At 36.2% G+C, this 17545-nt stretch overlaps 1 protein-coding gene across 6 annotated transcripts in view; it reads left to right on the top strand.

The window, feature by feature from the left end:
* Positions 1–17545, top strand: part of RIMS1 (regulating synaptic membrane exocytosis 1) — a gene marked incomplete at both ends in the record, with an annotated part of 304350 nt that overhangs the window by 247386 nt on the left and 39419 nt on the right. For 3 of the 6 annotated variants that reach the window (XM_080614500.1, XM_080614499.1, XM_080614501.1), the window contains 2 exons: positions 1328–1494; positions 16971–17203. The exons of the other annotated variants lie outside the window; for them this stretch is intronic. In XM_080614500.1, the coding sequence (XP_080470626.1) occupies positions 1328–1494; positions 16971–17203 (400 nt within the window). The remainder of the gene's footprint in view (positions 1–1327; positions 1495–16970; positions 17204–17545) is intronic. 6 annotated transcript variants of the gene reach the window in all.

The following is a 17545-nucleotide window of genomic DNA, read 5'->3' as shown; positions in this document are numbered from 1 at the left end:
TAACTTTCTCATCTTATCTTAAATGTTTTACCAAGAGTTTTCCAAGTGTGCTGTGGAGACCTCCAACATAGTTGCTAAAAGGCACCAGAGTAAGAGAAAATAAATCTGGCTTGAGGGCAGGAGGCCTGATACATTCATCTGTACAAACCCAAGGTTGTGTTTGCCAAGTTTTAAAAGTTAAGTCATGATATTTGCCAACTGACTCAGCCTGCGACCCGGTGCCTGGTTGAGCTGGGGGTGTTCACAGACTGTCCCAGCTTTGTGTATAACTCATAAATAAACTTCTATGACTTGCAATTTTACAGAGCACAGATGTGGAAAATGAACTCCCTAGGGTGTCATGTCAAAAACTGCCTAGTCTTCCCGTGTGTTAATAGTTTTCCCATAATATGCACTGGAAGTATACCACTGTTTTAGTTGCTTCCCAGCCAAGAGTACCTTGATCTCTAATGATAGTGGGGCTTAGTTTTGGGAACCTGATAATGATTTGAGCCTCATATCTGTGTGACTGAAAATTTAGGTGACATTGCTAGGATTGAAGCTCCCTTTAGTGTATGTCTGACTGATTATGTGAGTAGTAAGGGCTTTATGTAATAGGCAGTATGGTGTCACAGTTTTCACTAATGAAAGCTGTTGCTGTCAGCAATTCTATCCCTGTCCACACGTTCCTCCTGCTGGGTCTTCTGCTAGTTCTCACCATGCACACATGTAAATGCAACTAGGTCAGGGAACTGATCTGCCTGAAAACAAGCACTATTTTTGCTGAGTTACCTTTCTGTCTGACTAGTCCTCTAGTGTCACAATGCAAAGAGGCATTCTGAGATTAAAAATATACTTTTTTCCTTTTCCTATGGAATTTAGGTATTGAAATCAATCCTCAAATGTAGCATTACATTTTGTTCAGACCTATACGCAGTTCTGTTCTAAACTCTGTACAGTTTACATATACATGTACACTCTATATAGCTTTTTTTAATATTTGAAAAATAGAAGAAAGGACTTACAGGCAAATAGATGGTATGCATGTGCTTGAGAAGATGTCTGTCCACTGCGAAAACACTTCATTATTATAGCTCCAGTGAACTAAAGAACCAGCAGCCTATTTCAATTCTAATGCTGTAATTTTTTAAATGTCTTAAATACCATGTTTGATTTCTTCACTAGACATAACAACATGATTTAATATAGGCATTTCTCTGAATTTCATACAGTTTTGTTGCATTCAAAAGCAGTTAGAGAGGTTTGTCATACCTAGGTCAAATTGTTGTTTCAATATATGTGTTGTGTTTTGATAAGACTCCTCACCCTTTCTTTTCTTGATCTCTAGTATAACATACAAACAGATCAGTACAGAAGTTGTGATAACGTCTCTGCCAAATCATCAGATAGTGATGTCAGTGATGTGTCAGCCATTTCCCGAACCAGCAGTGCCTCACGCCTCAGCAGCACAAGTTTTATGTCGGAGCAATCTGAACGCCCTCGTGGCAGAATTGGGTGAGTTCTCAGTGCAGCTTCAATTATATCACACATCCCCTTTAATTCAGTGCCAGACTGCAACCAGAAATTACTGAAATTAGATAGCCAAAACATAAGAATTTATAAAAATTGTAATGCGCATATAAATGGTCTTTCATTGCTGGCCAAAGATGACAATATTTTTGCAATTTTGCATCTAAAACAGAAAGTTAACTTCTTACAAGAAGATAACCGATTAATAATGTATTTGTGGCAAATGGAAGTTGAACACAGACTGTCCCTTCATTGCTGGCTGTCAGAGAAATCTGTATGTCAATAAGGTGTTATAGCAGAAATACTAGTAGATTTTTTTATCTAAAGAAGTAGCTTTCATAAAAACTCTTTTTTTCTTTCTTTCAATCTATATATTTACCTGTTTGCTTTTATTTTGATGGTTTTATGCATATGATAAATTACTAGATTTGAAACAAGTATTTTATAGTAATTTTGATATCTCTGGTTCAAAAGTAGTTTAATTCATTTGTTTTATCAGTAATCGAACACCTATTTAATCCTTGATAATAACCTATTCTGGGTTTAGTGCTTTTTTAGATACACAGAGTGATTCCTGTCTTCATTTAACTTGATGAGAAAACTCCCACCACCTATAATGGCTGTAGGATTGTCTTGGTAGTCTGTGATTACATCTACCAATGTCTGAACTCTCAGAAATTTGCCTTAAAGTATTATAAGACACCAGAAGAACTAGAAACTATAAAAAAAAAATCATCCGTATGGGGGAAATCAGATGCCATCAGTTTGGATGGCATCATTTAGTACTTCAGAACACTTCTAGACAGATTCAGCATTCAAGAAGTTGAGCTGCAGGCTTTTTTTTCTGTTCACACAATGGGAACGGATGTTAGGGAAACTCAGAAACTGGCCTCTGTGTATGAACTAGCTCCACCTCATTTCTTTTTTCTTTTGTGAAGGAAAGTTCATGAGGTTATTCAAAGTCATGTTTCAGATTGGTGAAATTATAACCTGACAGCTGCAGTAATCCACAATCCACCAGAACACTGCAGTGGAACTGTAAATGTATTTAAAGTTATTCAAGTGTTTAGCTATTTAAACTAATTTGTTTAAATGCTGCATCTCATTGCATCCTGGCTTTTCAGTATTTGTCTCTTACAGAGGGCTTTATTCATACCAAAATACCTGTATTTTCTAGACATTGTATTTTCTTACCAAGTACCTGTTACAGTGTCTTTGGCAGGTTGAACAAAATATGATTTTTGTCCATAAATATCTCTGTGTTGAACATATTTTATCAGCAATGTTCCTTGGGTTCTGAATGTCTGATCACAGATACCAGAACCAGGGAGAATCAGTAAGCTCATGAGTCTGGAAATGGAGAAACCTAGGGTCAATCTTTGCTCTCATTCAACCTCTTGCATTTTAATGAGTAGCAGAGCACCTTGGGTACAAGATTAGTGTTCAAAACCAAGTACCTGCAATGGCAGCTCTAATTCAGCTTTACTCTAGACCCCTGAAGTGAGATTAAGTAGAATTCAGATGCCTTACCTTTCTGATACTGTCCACAGAATCCATACCTCAGAGATTAGATAGTTTTGCTTGCTTCAATTTTCTCTAAATTCAGGTAGTATTTCCATTGTGAACAAAAGGTATAGTAATAATACACAGTGCAACTCATTCAGTAGGAATATTAGGAAGAAACTAATGGATTCATAAATTACTCATAGCTTTCAGTATTTTACTTCTAAGATGGCAGTGGTTTTGCTCCCCTGAAAGATCTTTTAAAATAAATAGAACATGTCTAATGGACTACCTTTGCAATTAGCAGATTTCAACTATTAAGTGCAGTGGAGTGAAATTAAAAGAATTTTGATGTTAGGCAGGAAAACACTGTATCCAACAGATTGACATCCACTGTTCAAAGTTTTCCATTTGGGTTGTCCACAATTGTATTTAGTTGATTGTCTATCATCATTATAAAAATGTCAAAGTTTTTAGAGACCTGCAAAACTTTATGGGAATTAAGTATCAAGAGAGGTCAGGATGGAAGGAAGGTGGGTGTTGAAGAAAAGAAAAGGAGACAGCATTTTGCTGATGATCTGAGCCAAGTCTGCTGCCTACTCTTCTGTGTCTGTACTGGTAGCCTCTGTCACATATTCTTTAGTCAATTCTTCATGTAGCTTACTTATTAAATGGAAATGAAAAGTTAATTTGGAGAAAGCACTGATTGTATTACAAACAATTTTTTTCAGACTGAGATTCATGCTGTTTAATGTTAGCCTTAGCAACTACATATCTACAGTGAAGTTAATTAAAAATTAGTTTTTTGTTAAATAATTCATCTAACTTAATGAAATCATCATTAAAAACAAGAAAACACCTATTATCTCAGATGGTACACCTCGTCCAGGTAGATGTCAAAGGCAGATGCTGAAGGAATCCTAGATGACTAGTTCAGATTAGTTAATTTTAGACACATAAAAGTAAGTTAAATGGATTCCTTCTTTTAATTACTTATGTTTCTTTAAGGTCAAGGATTTAGAAATTTGAAGTTCAAATTTGATTAGTAATTTGAAGTTCAAATTTTATTTTTGCCTCCAAGGAACCTGACATTAATATATATCAAGTAGGATGGAATGGGATAGGATGGGATGGGGTGGTCAAGGAGGAGGGACAAGCAAAAGAGCAGGTTTTGACTTACTGTCTTCTGTCTTACTGAAACCACATCTGTACCATCATCTTCTTTTTGAAGTGTATCAGTGCCATGGCCATGGCAGGTGTGCAAGCATAATGTTAAGTTTAAAGACAAAGTTAATTGAACTGCCTTTTTTATGCACCTACTTTTGTTATTGTAAAACCTGGAAGCACATCTCTTTTGCTTGTGGCTCTAAAGTCAATGGGTATTAGAAATAAGTGTAGAACAATTTGTGAGGTTTTTGAGCAATTTTTAATTTCAATGAGACTAACTTCTTCAGTTACTTTACTCAAGATACAACATGCTTTTAATAATATACAGGATTTATAGAATGAAGCAGTACCTAAACAGCAAGGATAAAACCAGTTGATGCAGAACAACACAGAAATACTGTACAGCTTTTTGAATAGCTAGATAATACTCTAGCCATTCTTTGGGTCAGAACTCACAAATTTGAAGTTCTGTATATTAGGAAACTTGAGCATGTTGAAGAAGTTAGTAACACAGAGAGAATGAAACCCAATCTTCCCTTTCCTTTAATCAGTGACAAGATTGTGTCTAAACCTTTTAAGGCAGAAGAGTAATTTCATTCCTAAAGTATATTTATAATTTAATTACCTGTCAGAAAGCTGTGACATAGCATGCATGAAAAATACCATTAGTTAATCTTCAGTCTGCAGATTTTGTTGATTAACATTTCTAATATATTGCAAGAGGGAATTGCGATTGATGCAAGTTCTAAATATAAGTCTGTGCAATAGCTTCTTCATTTCTAATTTGTTTAGCATTTTCGGGTGAATGGTAGAACAAATGGTTATGCGTGGATAAACTGGTCTGCATGTGAAATTATTCCAAACATCTTTCTGGTTACCATCCTGGGAAGTCTGGTTGGCTGCTGTGCTCTCTAGTAGAAGTGCAGACAAATACCAGGAATTTTTTTCTGGGAACAAAATGTTCTGGGACTTTTGACTTGAATCAGACTTGTGAATTTGGCTTGCCATAGCATTTGGAGTTGTGTATTTCATGACTGAAGTCAGGTTACCAATATTGCTTTATGGATATTTCCTTTCATCAGTCATGGTCTTTATGCATTCATAACACAGTCAAGCAGTACTTTGTGTCTGTGTATGCTACAGATGTTACTGTGTATGACTCAGAAACATTTCTCACATCCTAAATGATGCAGAAGAGAATTTTTCATGGTTTAATGCAAATGATTGATAAGTAAGAATCCATGTTAAATACATGATGATTAAGCAGCACCATATGGGTTTGATCAGACAAAGAAGGACAGTTGCTCACTTCATTAAAAATTATGCCCAATGGTATCATTGCATCATTTTTCATTAGGGGTCAGCTTAGGCAAAGGTACCTGGACTTCTTTGTGTTGTCAAGTAGGGAACTGTCATTCATAGTAAAGGTGAGCTGGAGGCTTCTGTTTTGGAGGATTTAGCAAGTTGGCTACCATAAGGTGTTTCACTTAAATCTGATCAAACAATAGCTGCTAAATATATGACAGACTCGACACCTGCTTTTGAGGTGAGTTCTCTCAGTGTATCTGGTTTTATAACAAAATGCCCCTGCATTAGGAATATCACTGTTATTCCTAATTTTGAATTTGAAAATCATAGCTTTATTAAGAATTCTATTTCATATATTATGTGTGATATAATTATGTATGTGCCATATTTTAATATGACTTTACAGGCTTTGCTTAACTGAATGCTCAAGTTTAATTAAAATATTTTAAATGAGTTATGTAAGAAAGAGGGTTGTAACAGTGGACGTGAACCAGTCCTAGTTTATTTCACATATTATGCCATACTACTAAATCATTTGTATCACAAACATATATAGTTCCTGGGATTCAAGTATGTTCTCCGTACATTACTGAAGGGAAGGAAATTCTTTGTTTCATACTGTCAGACTGTATCTGACAAAGCTTTTCATCCCCAGTTTCCAGAACAGTGTATACAACTTGCAGGTGGCTTCTATACTTTCAGTAAACTAGACATTGTTCTGTTAGTTACTGTGGAGCTAGTTTCTTCAACCTCTTAAAGTGATGATCTTAGTGGCCCAACTTGACCTAGTTCTGAGGCCAGCTTTCTCTTCATGGAATGGTTCAAGGCACTATTACAGGGCTCAGATTGTTGGGATTCCCTGGTGAACTGGTATCTCAAAATACTTAAGTAGTCACTCAGTATGTTGACATGCATGACCAAAGAATAGCGAGCAGAGCACAATGGCCTGATTCATCACTGGAAGATCTCTTTTCATGCTGTTTGCATTTGTCATCTTGACATTTATAGTAAGATGGATATTTGATGGGGAATTTGCAGGGAACTGAGTGTTTGAAAAGCATCTTCATATCAGCACACTTAGGTGTGCATGGGAAGGGAAGAATAAATGGGAGACGTTTAGCAGCTTCTTCTGTTGCACATCAGTAACAAGCAGCAGTGAGTGACCATCAGAGGGAAGGGAAGGATAATGTGCTATAGATTACATGTGCAAAAAGAACCAGATGGTTTCAGTGAAGGATGAATGAGTGCTCCCCACAACTGCTGGAGGGTTGTGGTTAGTGATTTATACTTGGGTTCAGTGAAGTATATAGCCTGTGCTTTGCTGGAAAAAAAACCGATTCAAGTCAGTAGTGGTACTTTGCTGAATCAGTATATGAAGCACTTGTGTGTATCTGCATTGCATTGAGCACTTGCATTGAATTGTCAAGCATTTTTCCATTCCCATTAGCTTAAGGAATTAGACTCTCTCAACACTTGTATTAACAAGCTAATTAAGCACATGGTAATAGCAACCATCAGCTTTGATTTCACAAGTATTTTTATCAATTATTTATTTGCAATTTTTAAATACAAGCTATTAAATTCAGTATTAGAACTAAGATATTATACTGTTTTATCTTTTGTTCGGCATGACTAGAACAGTAGTGGAATTCCAGACTGACATAAAAGAAGACTGTTATAAATACCAGAAGACAACTTCTATATTTATGAGACTAATTATGTTACTAATAATTTGCCTGAGGAGCCACTGACGCGAGGCTACCATCTGCGGGCTTATGACTGAACGCCTCTAAGTCAGAATCCCGCCTAGACGCTTGATGTTGTGCTGTTGCGTCATTGATCACTTGAGATTGACCCAGGAGATGACAGTCTTGTTCAGAGTGCAGGGGTAAAGCCCTTTCCAAATCTTCATTAGCGAAGACATGCTATCCTCATAGGAGAAGGAAAACTCCTATCTTCAAACTGGGGCTGATGGATCTCATCTAGCCTTGTAAGGTCTTCCATCTGAGAGAAGGACACTCTTACAAAACCTATGACCTGAGGACTTTGCTGTCACCGTCCCAGCTATCTAGGCCATGGCAGATAAACCTCATGTGTAAAGGGTGGGGCCAGTTCTGCACACGCTGTGCCTCACCTAAAAAATCCATTGTGCAGGCTGGAAGGGTTTACTCACACTTACAAAGCCCTGTAGCGACAGGCGAGGGTCGGAACGGCAGGTGACAAGGTGCACTGGAAGCTGCAGGTCCAACCATGCCTGTGGGTGGTTCAGGCCTTTGGTCGCTCGAGCTTGATCCAGGAGATGACAGTCTCGTGCAGAATCTTCCTGATTGCCTATGCAGCTTTTCTCCAAACAGTTTTGCCTATTCCACTTGCCCTTAGTCATCGTGCTTGTAGTAAGTGTGGGTAATGCCCTTCCCAAATCTTCGTTCGTGAAGCCAAGCCATCAGTCAATACTTTGCCTGTGTATGACTGTTTCTTTGTAGTCAAGGTTTCTGCAGTAAACAAGGCATTTTGGGTCACTAAGTAGAGACTGATTTTCTTATGTAATAAGCACCGTTTATTATGCAGTAACTTTAGTGGTTTATAGTTCTCTGTTTAAATACTGAGTAAGATTAATTAGTTGATATTACAGTAGACTACATCTTCCTTCCCATAGCTAGAATGGGAGCATCCATAAGGTAGCCAGTGCTGCTGACAGACTAGAGACATTCCACGTTTCTTACTATTAAAAATAAACAATAAAAGCCCTCATTGGATTCGTAGTGTCTGTCTGCTATGTTTTCTGAAGATTTCTTTTCATCTTCAAATTTTCCATTACAAAGTCTTAATTTAAAATAGAATGTTTAAATTAACATTTTACTGTGTGACTAGTGTTAATGTTTATTCAATCCAAAAGTCATCTCAATATCAGTGATGCAGAGAATGGCACATGGGGTAGCGTTATAAGAAGCAGTATTTTTCAAAGCATAGGACACTTTGAAACCATGAATGTAATTTATCCACTCCTTAGTTGTGAATCAAACTCCTACTGCAAGAATAAAATGAGGTGAAACCAAGGCCATAAAAGTTAGTGCTAGATTCAATCATGGTTTTGATGTGGGCTTTCCATACTTAGTATGCTAATATGCACCATGTGTTGCATCCATAAGTATGTGTGTCGCTGCTACATGTTTGTATTAGTGGTGTGCTCACAAAAGATTTATACAAGTATTAACTAAAACACGGAGGGTTGATAAAAAATTAATTAATCAAACTCAATTCAACTTTAATAATTATCACAGTGAAAATACCATGCATACAAGATGCTTTGGAGCAGCTCAGTGTCACAACCTAACAGCCCACACTGCAGTCACCTCCCTCCTCCACTGTATCTCCATGATCTTAATTGATCTTGCTTCTTAGGTGATCTTTCTTAGGGCAAGGGCGAGAACGTTGATGTAACCTGAGTCACAACTCTTGCTTTCTGGGGAGAGGAATAGAGAGCAATAGCCTCCCAATTATTATCATGGAGGCAAGATATATGAAAACAGTTAAGCTAAGCTACTTAAAAAACATAACATAACCTTTTTACCCCTAAACTCTACGTTACAGATGGGAACTTCTGGTTCTGAGGTCATTTATGTACAAAACCAAGGTGAAGCCAGAGTAATTAATGTTCTAACTATTCATTATCTAAAGATAATTATTTTTTTAAATCCATCATTATAAACTGCTTTGCGTGTCATAGAGGGAGGGAGATGGAGTCTTTAATCCCTTCAGAACATCTGTACATGAAAAATGTGCTCCAGAGCATTGCTTGTGCATTTTTAAGTAATTGTCCTTCCTCTGTCAAAGAAACTGTCACGTTACCAGCAGCCTTTCTTAATGATTTGAAAAAAACCTGAAATATAATTTTAATTGGTTTTTCATTTAATTATTGCAGTTGATTAAGATGAAATATAATTCATAATTTTTTAGCATAAGAACATGAACATTTTTAACCGGCAGTACATGCTATATTTAGAATGAAGAAATGTAGGAAAGTAGTTCTAGCGATGGCTCAGACCTTAGAGTAGCTCTTGCTTGCTTTATCTCATTTCAGTTTATCTCTTTTAAAACATTTTCTGTATTTCCTTTTTGGACCTGTCTTTCCACTGTTCCATTCAGGCTTTCAGATTTTCCTCCTCTATTACCTATTTTGTGGCTATTTCCTGTTGCTATTATTTACTTCTGTAAGGGAGCAGTGAACAATCTATTTCATACAACGATGTAGCCTTTTTACGCAGAGAGCAGTGAGATCATGGGTACATCATGCTTCGGAGGGAAAGCAAGCAATGCAATACATAGTAACGGGGAGAATAATATGTAGTTGCTGAATGTTGCACAAAGAAAGAATTAAGCTTTCTTGCTACTGAAGAAAGTTTCCTTTATTCAGTATAAGCAGAAAAACTTCCACATTTTGTATTTGTCATACACATACACACCAGTACCGTATTTTCTTGCTACAGGTTTAACATTTATGTGCTTGCTATGTTTGGTACACTTGAATTTAATATGTACATGGCTATGTGCAGTCAAGTTTGGGTCGTTTGATCTGTTTGTCCGTTGATTCCCATTAGCCTGGCCTCATCAGCATTAATAGCAATGCTTAACCTGAGCAGTGCCCTGGCAGTAACCAACTGCTTTTGTGTTGGTTTCATTTAATGGTTCATGTGATCCGTTGCCTTCAGGCTGACAGTGTCGTGGGTATGCACAGGCAGACACACACGCTCCTGCACACACAGACCATTGCTCTGCTCATTTCAGAGTATATAAATTAACTTGATGAAATGTTCTTGGGAAATAGTTAAAATCTGCTTATCTTTTGTAACATACAGACTTCCTTTCTGAATTATTATTCTTTCATTTCATGGAGAAATACTGGTTTTACAAGTTTAAAAAAAACCCCAGAAATCCATCAGAGCTGTGAAACTTCCACGATTCACTGGTCAGTGTGTTACTGAGGAAGGCACTTTCACAAAACAGATTCTGATCCTATATTCCAACATGGAAATTTTCTGATCTTCTGATGTAGGATGATAAAAAGTTAAGTTCCCATAGGAGACTTCTGGAATGAAATCTTCCTCAACCCTTACCTTTGTGAGAGTTTACACACTGAACACAATGGGTCTGTGTCATTCCAGAGACACATCACTGAATAGCAATTTTTTACAATATAGGAATATTATCAAGAACAGATATAATTTACAAGATATTGAATTTCAGCTACTTTAATACACCAATAGGATTCTAATACGGTGACTTTACAAGAGAAGCAAGTTTCTTCTGATTCTAATAGCTATTTCATGGATTTAATACATGGTCAATGTGCACATTTGATCAATGCGTAGTTCCAGTTGGTACAGACTGTACAAAATTATTATTTCATTGGATCAACTAATTTCCTTATGATCTAAAAATGTCTCTTGACTAGCTAGAGAGAATTTTGGTATGGGATATGCATTTGTCCTTTGGTTTGTAAAGCACCATATTTGAATTAATTTATGAAATACCATAAATTGTACAGTAATTAATCTTGCAGAAAATGTTATATATCATATGTAAATATATAGCTATATTCTAAGACTGACAGAGCAATTTCTGGACAGGTAATTTAGAGTTTGGATTTATTAATTAAATTTCATATAATGCTAATACTAAGACTTAGTTTATATTTAGAAATGTAATGTTCCTCGTTATAAAGGAGTGCTCATCTTCTCTTTGGTCCACAACTATTACATGTTTAGGAGGTTATTAGTATTCATGAACTACCTCATTGCAAAAGGGTGCCATAGCAGCTATGAATTAGTACATGATTCTGCATTCAGTAGAAGAGAAAGGAAGCTTACTAGCTCATGCTGGTGAAGGCCAGGGATTCTGTTGATTCAAGTTACTGCAACTGTGTGGAAAGAACTTACATTAAAACATCATCTATACGGCAAGGAATACAGGGGATTATTTATTTACTCATGGCTTGCACTATTGGAAAAATGGATGGAGTAAAAATGAATTATCATGAAAATAAACACCTGAAGTACTTTTTTATAAATCATCCGTAAGTCTAAGAGAATGTGGGAAATAATGTTGGTTTAGCAATGGCTAAACACTTGATTTTTTTTCCCTAAAAAGAATATACTTTCAATATTATATAGGTGAGTTTATGGTCAAAGTTTGTTCTGGCTTCCTGTGTCTAATCTTTATTTTTCAGGTGATATCTACTATTAGCATGTATTTTACGAAGCTACTGAGAAATACTGACTGTATATCTAAATACCAATTTTCTCCATCCAAGTAGTTTGTCTAGTATAATTTTATGCATCTTGAATATATGCATTAGATATCCGTATGTAGAAAGATATGCAATGATTTAACGCATGTAACTGGCTTTGTTTCAGTTCTATGTAGTTGTGTATGCTATAGTTTAATATAAGCAGCTGTAATCCATAATGTCCTAGTAGTATGATAATTACATACTTTATAGAGTTTATAGTTTACCTTGGGGTTAATTTTTATGGCAGCTTGTAACTCAAACTACTCTGAATAAGTTTTTAATCTTAATAGTTCATTCTTCATTCCCACAGACACACGTACAGCTTTCAGATAGTGTCAGCAAGTGCTGCTTGCTTTCACAGCTCTGATGGCTGACATGTAAATAGTCTTGATTTTGCTTTGTGTAATACAGATGCCATTTCAGGTGGGATCCCTCCCAACTGCATAAGCTTTGGCAGGAAAATGTAATAATTTTTCCCTTGGTAAAGGGAGAGGTGTCTTCCCAGCTGATGGGGAGCCCGGGAATAGTGGGTGACCTCAGTGCTTCAGGGGAGCCCAGGCTAGGGAATGGCTCTGCTCTCACTGGGTTCAAAGGGGTTTTTACTTTGCTGGTTTACTTCAATTAAAAAAAACAGATTAATTAAAAATCAAGTGACTCCTTCTCCATGCTAAGTATCTGTGAAGTAGAACAGAGGCACAGATAACTGTGTAACTGTTCTTCATCTACACATTGATGATGTTGTTATGTTCATAATTAGAAACAGCATAAAATTTTGGCAGAACTATTTGTTGAAAGAATTGCTAAAGATGATAGAATAATTTTAAATAAAAATGTAGTGAATTATTTCTTTTCAGAATAAATGGAGTATATTGATAAATGTTACTCGTAATAATCCTACTGCTGAAAACAGTATTTATTTATTGTATAATGATAGTCAAGTTTGGATCAACAATATAACTTAATAATTTGCCAATTTTAGCCACATGCCTGCAAAAACTTGCATCTGCATTTAAATGAATGTGTCAATAATCCTAGCAAGTCCAGTAATGGAAAATAAATGTTTAATTATGTTGTTATCAGAAGGGTTAATTGCAAAAAGATATATGTAAATTCATGTGTATCTTTTGCTTCTTTATGCTACATAAATTAAACTCCAACTATATTGAAAAAAGTAACAGTATGAGCTAGGAGCTATTTCTCCAAGTGATAGCCAGCAATGGAAAGGAAAAATACTGTATTTTGAGGGTACTCAATTAGATGGATTGGGAAGACTGAATTTTAAATGCCTGTTCTTTTGATACTGTTGCAATTAATGTCAAATAATAAAGTAGCCCAGGGATTAGATGAATGCAAAGGAATCTTAATCTATTTGCTTAGATATGCAAGGGGAAGTATTGGATAGCTGTAAGATTTGATCCCTGGTGCTATTGCATTAAGCCTGTTTATAGCACACTAATAGCTATTTTGTACTAGAAGTACACTAGAACCTATTTCCTAGGAAAGTAGAACTTGATATTTACAGGGTAAAAACAAGTACAAGATTAATCTGAATTCTAAATATCTCAATCTTTATCTTTGCTAAGGTGATTCTTATAGTTCCCTCTTCCTGTCGCAAAGAATGAAGCTGAAATTTATATGTCTTTGAAAAACAAATGTATCTATCTGTTATTCAGGAAGTATTTCATTGCCCTCGAATTAGGGTGTTAATGTGTCAAATATAGGATTCTATGATCCTATCAATTCTTATTTCTCAGTTGATGGACATCATTGTCTCCTAAGATCTTATTAAATAAGAGATCAGATCATTTCAGCTCACATTTAGTAGATCATTAAATGTGAGATTAGATCATTTCAGCTCCATTGTAAAAAAAAAAGTGGAGACTGGCATAAAAGCATTTTAGACTTAGTATCTATTATATTCGTAAATACTTGAAATTCAGTAGAGCAAAGTCAGTAATATAATAAACAATTATTCCTTTTTTTGCATGACAGATTTTATACTTTATCAATGTAAATTATTCATTTATAGATTAGTATGTCAGCAAATATGTCAAAATACTCAAATATCAACAGATGCTCTTAACAGAAATATTTTCAGTTTCTTCCCTCTCTCTTACTAAGTTATTAGTGCATAAACTCAGGAATTCCAGAATTGACAACAAACCCATGGCTCAAAATTGGAACCAGGTGACTACAGAAAGCTTTGAGTAGCGTCACAGGAATAGTCACTGAAATCCAAGTGCTGCTGGAAAGGAATTATCCATGTGGAAAGGAATTATTCATGTCTAATCACAGTAGAAAGTAGGACCCCTGAAAATGAGGCATGTGTGATTCTGCCCCTTCAAGTATCAGGCTTTACTTTTGGTCTGCCCATTCTTTGAAATGACAAAGAGTCCTCTAGGGAAGCAAACCAGTCAATGGCATTGCCTTCTACCACCCTATGGGCCCAATTATGAGGCCTTGTTTCCTCAGCAGAGGAGGAAAAGGGACTCAGTGTTGGGAAGTAGCTGATGTAGAATGATGTTGGCAAACCCTGATATAGTGAATTAGGGATCAAGGTTTCTGTATGATATGGGGATTGTGTGACAGGAATCCAGGCTAATGGTGGAGGTGGACTGCATATTCAAAGAGTATTATCACACTGTACATCTGATGTTTAGTTTTAAGGTTTTCCTGATAAGCGTGCAAGTTAGTAGCATCACTTCTTAAAGAGAAAATATTTCCTAAGATTCTGTGGCTATAGCCAGAATTCTGTGGTAGAGCTATGGACCAGTGTCCAGCCCCAAAGGTAAATCTTCTCAAATTGTAGAAAAATATTTTTATCAGAAGTTTCAGCATTGATTGTCCATCACTATTTTTTTTAATTTTATTTGCTCTTTGAAAAACAGTTATTCCTGTTTGGCAATCCCAATTCATGGCTTTTTCATGTTGCAGTGTTTGTGGAGAGTTAAAGAAAGAAAACTGTGTTACTTTATACAAAACAAAACAAAACAAAAATGTAGCTGCTAGGTTAGATGTTTTGTAAAGTTTAGGTTATTGCATTCTGTGACCAGCCATAAAACTATCCTCATTTAGTGATCATTGCAGCTTTAAAAAGTAGTATATGTAGCCTATCAAATAAACACTCTACTATGTTAGAGACGTGATTCTGTATTAAAGCCAAGACATTAATTTTTATCTCCCCTAAAAAAAAAAACCCCACAAAACAACTGAGACTCTGTTTTGAAACAGAGGAAAATATTTTAGGGCACTTTTTCTCAATTTGATACTATTTTTCAGTGAATAGAACTCATTTGCCTCACACAAAATCTCTTTCTTCGTAGCTGCATATTTGTAAAAGATGGTATTTTTATTTTGGGGTGGGGTGGGTTTTTTTTTCAATGAAGAAAGAGTGCAGCTGAAATTCTTCCTAGAATGATGGAATCAATGTGTGTGTATGCACTCATATACATGTGAGGGGGTGTGTGCTGGGGGAGATCTACAACAAAATACAAAGGAATTTTTTACAGAGAAACATCAACGTACATATGTCCTTTTTTTTTTGCCACAAAACCTTAAAGCCAGTCACTAAAGGTGCAGTGGGATAGAAGAGAACAAGCTTATTCTAAGCTCAGGGTGCCTCAGATGGTTCACGAAAATGTGTTCTTGAGCAATTCAGCACATTGCAGCACCTCCTCCTGTTTGAAAGTGATTGCTGGTTTTCCCTTTCTGTACTTAAGAGGAGCAGATCCTAAGTGCTGCAAATAGTTAAAAGCCCATGCAGAGATTGATAATGACCTCTCTACTAAGTGTTGTCTGTCCAAGGACTTGACTTTTGCAGCTTCTTCATCAAAAAATATTGTATATTTTTATCAGCTCTTAACTATGGTCACACATTAGTAAATCTTAGTAACTGTCAGTAAAACATAATTTCAGTGTATGTTATTGTATACTTTCCTGGATCTGTCTCTGGACAGGACTGATTTAAGCTTTAGCAGGGCCCAGATCCATAGAAATGACGGGATGTTAGTTCTTCTGCTATAGAATATAGCAAGATTTCCTATCTGTCTGAAACTTGTCATGACATAAAGAAGCCTACACTTCTGACCCCTGTATTTCTCATGTGGAGGAGGGTGACAGGAGCAGGCCATCACATCTACTGGGAAGGGAACCTGCTGGGAGGGACAGCAGGACTGTTGCTCAACAAATACATTCAAAATTTGACTTCAAATTACAGAATTACCAAACAAACAAACAAACAAATCCCTAAAATTAATATGTTGACAGTATGTCTACTAAGAAGTAATACAAGATCAAGTAATTTTCCATTTACTACCCTGATTTAATAACTACGTTTGAAGTGAGTCAGGCTGCAGCTTAAATTTCTGGGTCTCTGCAGAGTGATAGCTATCTTTGTATTGCCATTGGAGCTAGGGCATTGCTTGGTTGCAGTTGTGTTAGGACAGTGTATTGGTATGTCCTGTGTATATTTGAGATTGTTCTCTAGAGCATATTTCGGAATACTTTATACAGCCTGTATGTGCAGGAGCAGGAAAAGATTTTGTATAGAAACATTCAAAAGCAACGCAATAGCTAAAGAAAATCAAACAGAGCTGCCAGAGCAATTAATTTTTGTGTCAATCAATGAAAATTCTAGAGGATGATTAGGGGCTTTGTCTCAAAATTATTTTGCCCTCCATACTGTGGTTATTGCATTTACATTTAAAGAAGTGAGAGAGTGAAGACGTAAAAAATACTGCATATTATCTCTTTCTGTGAAGTATGAAAATATAGAAGATGATATCTTCATATCTATTAGGTCTTAAGGCTTTAGTGAGCTGTGCCAGTAGGATACCTACATCCATTCTCTTAGTCCATATTAATTTTCTTTTGTCCTGAAATTGTTGGTTTATTGCTTTCTGTGTTCTGGGAATATAGACAGTAAGGCTTCACATGACTTTTAAATGTTGTGTGTCTCTCTGTCACTCTGACATACATGGGAAAGTGTTCATTTTATTTATTTCCCTAAAAGAAGTGAAGAACAAATTATAATACTGGAAAAATATACTCTGAGGAGCACCAAATTAACCTTTTATTTGTGAATCAAATAAATGAAAATGTATCAAGACTTTAATTTACTGATTTAAAAAATATGCTTTTGGAAATGCTATTGCACCGACAAATTAACATGTTTGTTTTTACTTTGTAACTGTAGTACATTTACTCCTAAAATGCAAGGCAGACGGATGGGGACTTCAGGGAGAATCACTAAGAGCACAAGTGTGAGTGGAGAGATGTATAAGCTGGAGCACAATGACGGAAGTCAGTCAGACACGGCTGTCGGCATGGTTGGAACAGGTGGGAAGAAAAGGCGTTCCAGCCTTAGTGCCAAAGTGGTTGCCATAGTGTCTCGAAGGAGCAGAAGCACATCTCAACTTAGCCAAACAGGTGAGTGAGGCACAAGCTCTTTGGAAACAGGACCTTCACCAAAAGTGGTTATTTCATCCGTGGCATCTGTGTTACATGCATAAGGATATAGATCACTCAGGAGATTTTCCAGCTGTGAATAAATTTCTAAGATACTAATTTTCTTAGACATCTGCAAGAAACAATATACTAATGCTTTTTAGAATATGTACCATAAAAACTTTCTGTCCTGATCAATGAAAAATTTTTTTTATCGCTTCACAGCCTTGTTAGGCTTTGAAGGTAGGCAAGGAAATGCGAAAACAAGCATGTGGGTATGAACAGTAGGTAATGGTTCGAATAAGAGCAGATTTTTATGTATAT

The sequence above is a fragment of the Psittacula echo genome (assembly GCF_963264785.1).
Source record: "Psittacula echo genome assembly, chromosome: 4".
NCBI lineage: Eukaryota > Metazoa > Chordata > Aves > Psittaciformes > Psittacidae > Psittacula > Psittacula echo.
The sequence above is the reverse complement of the archived record's forward strand: the minus strand, read 5'-3'. Positions and strand labels throughout refer to the sequence as shown.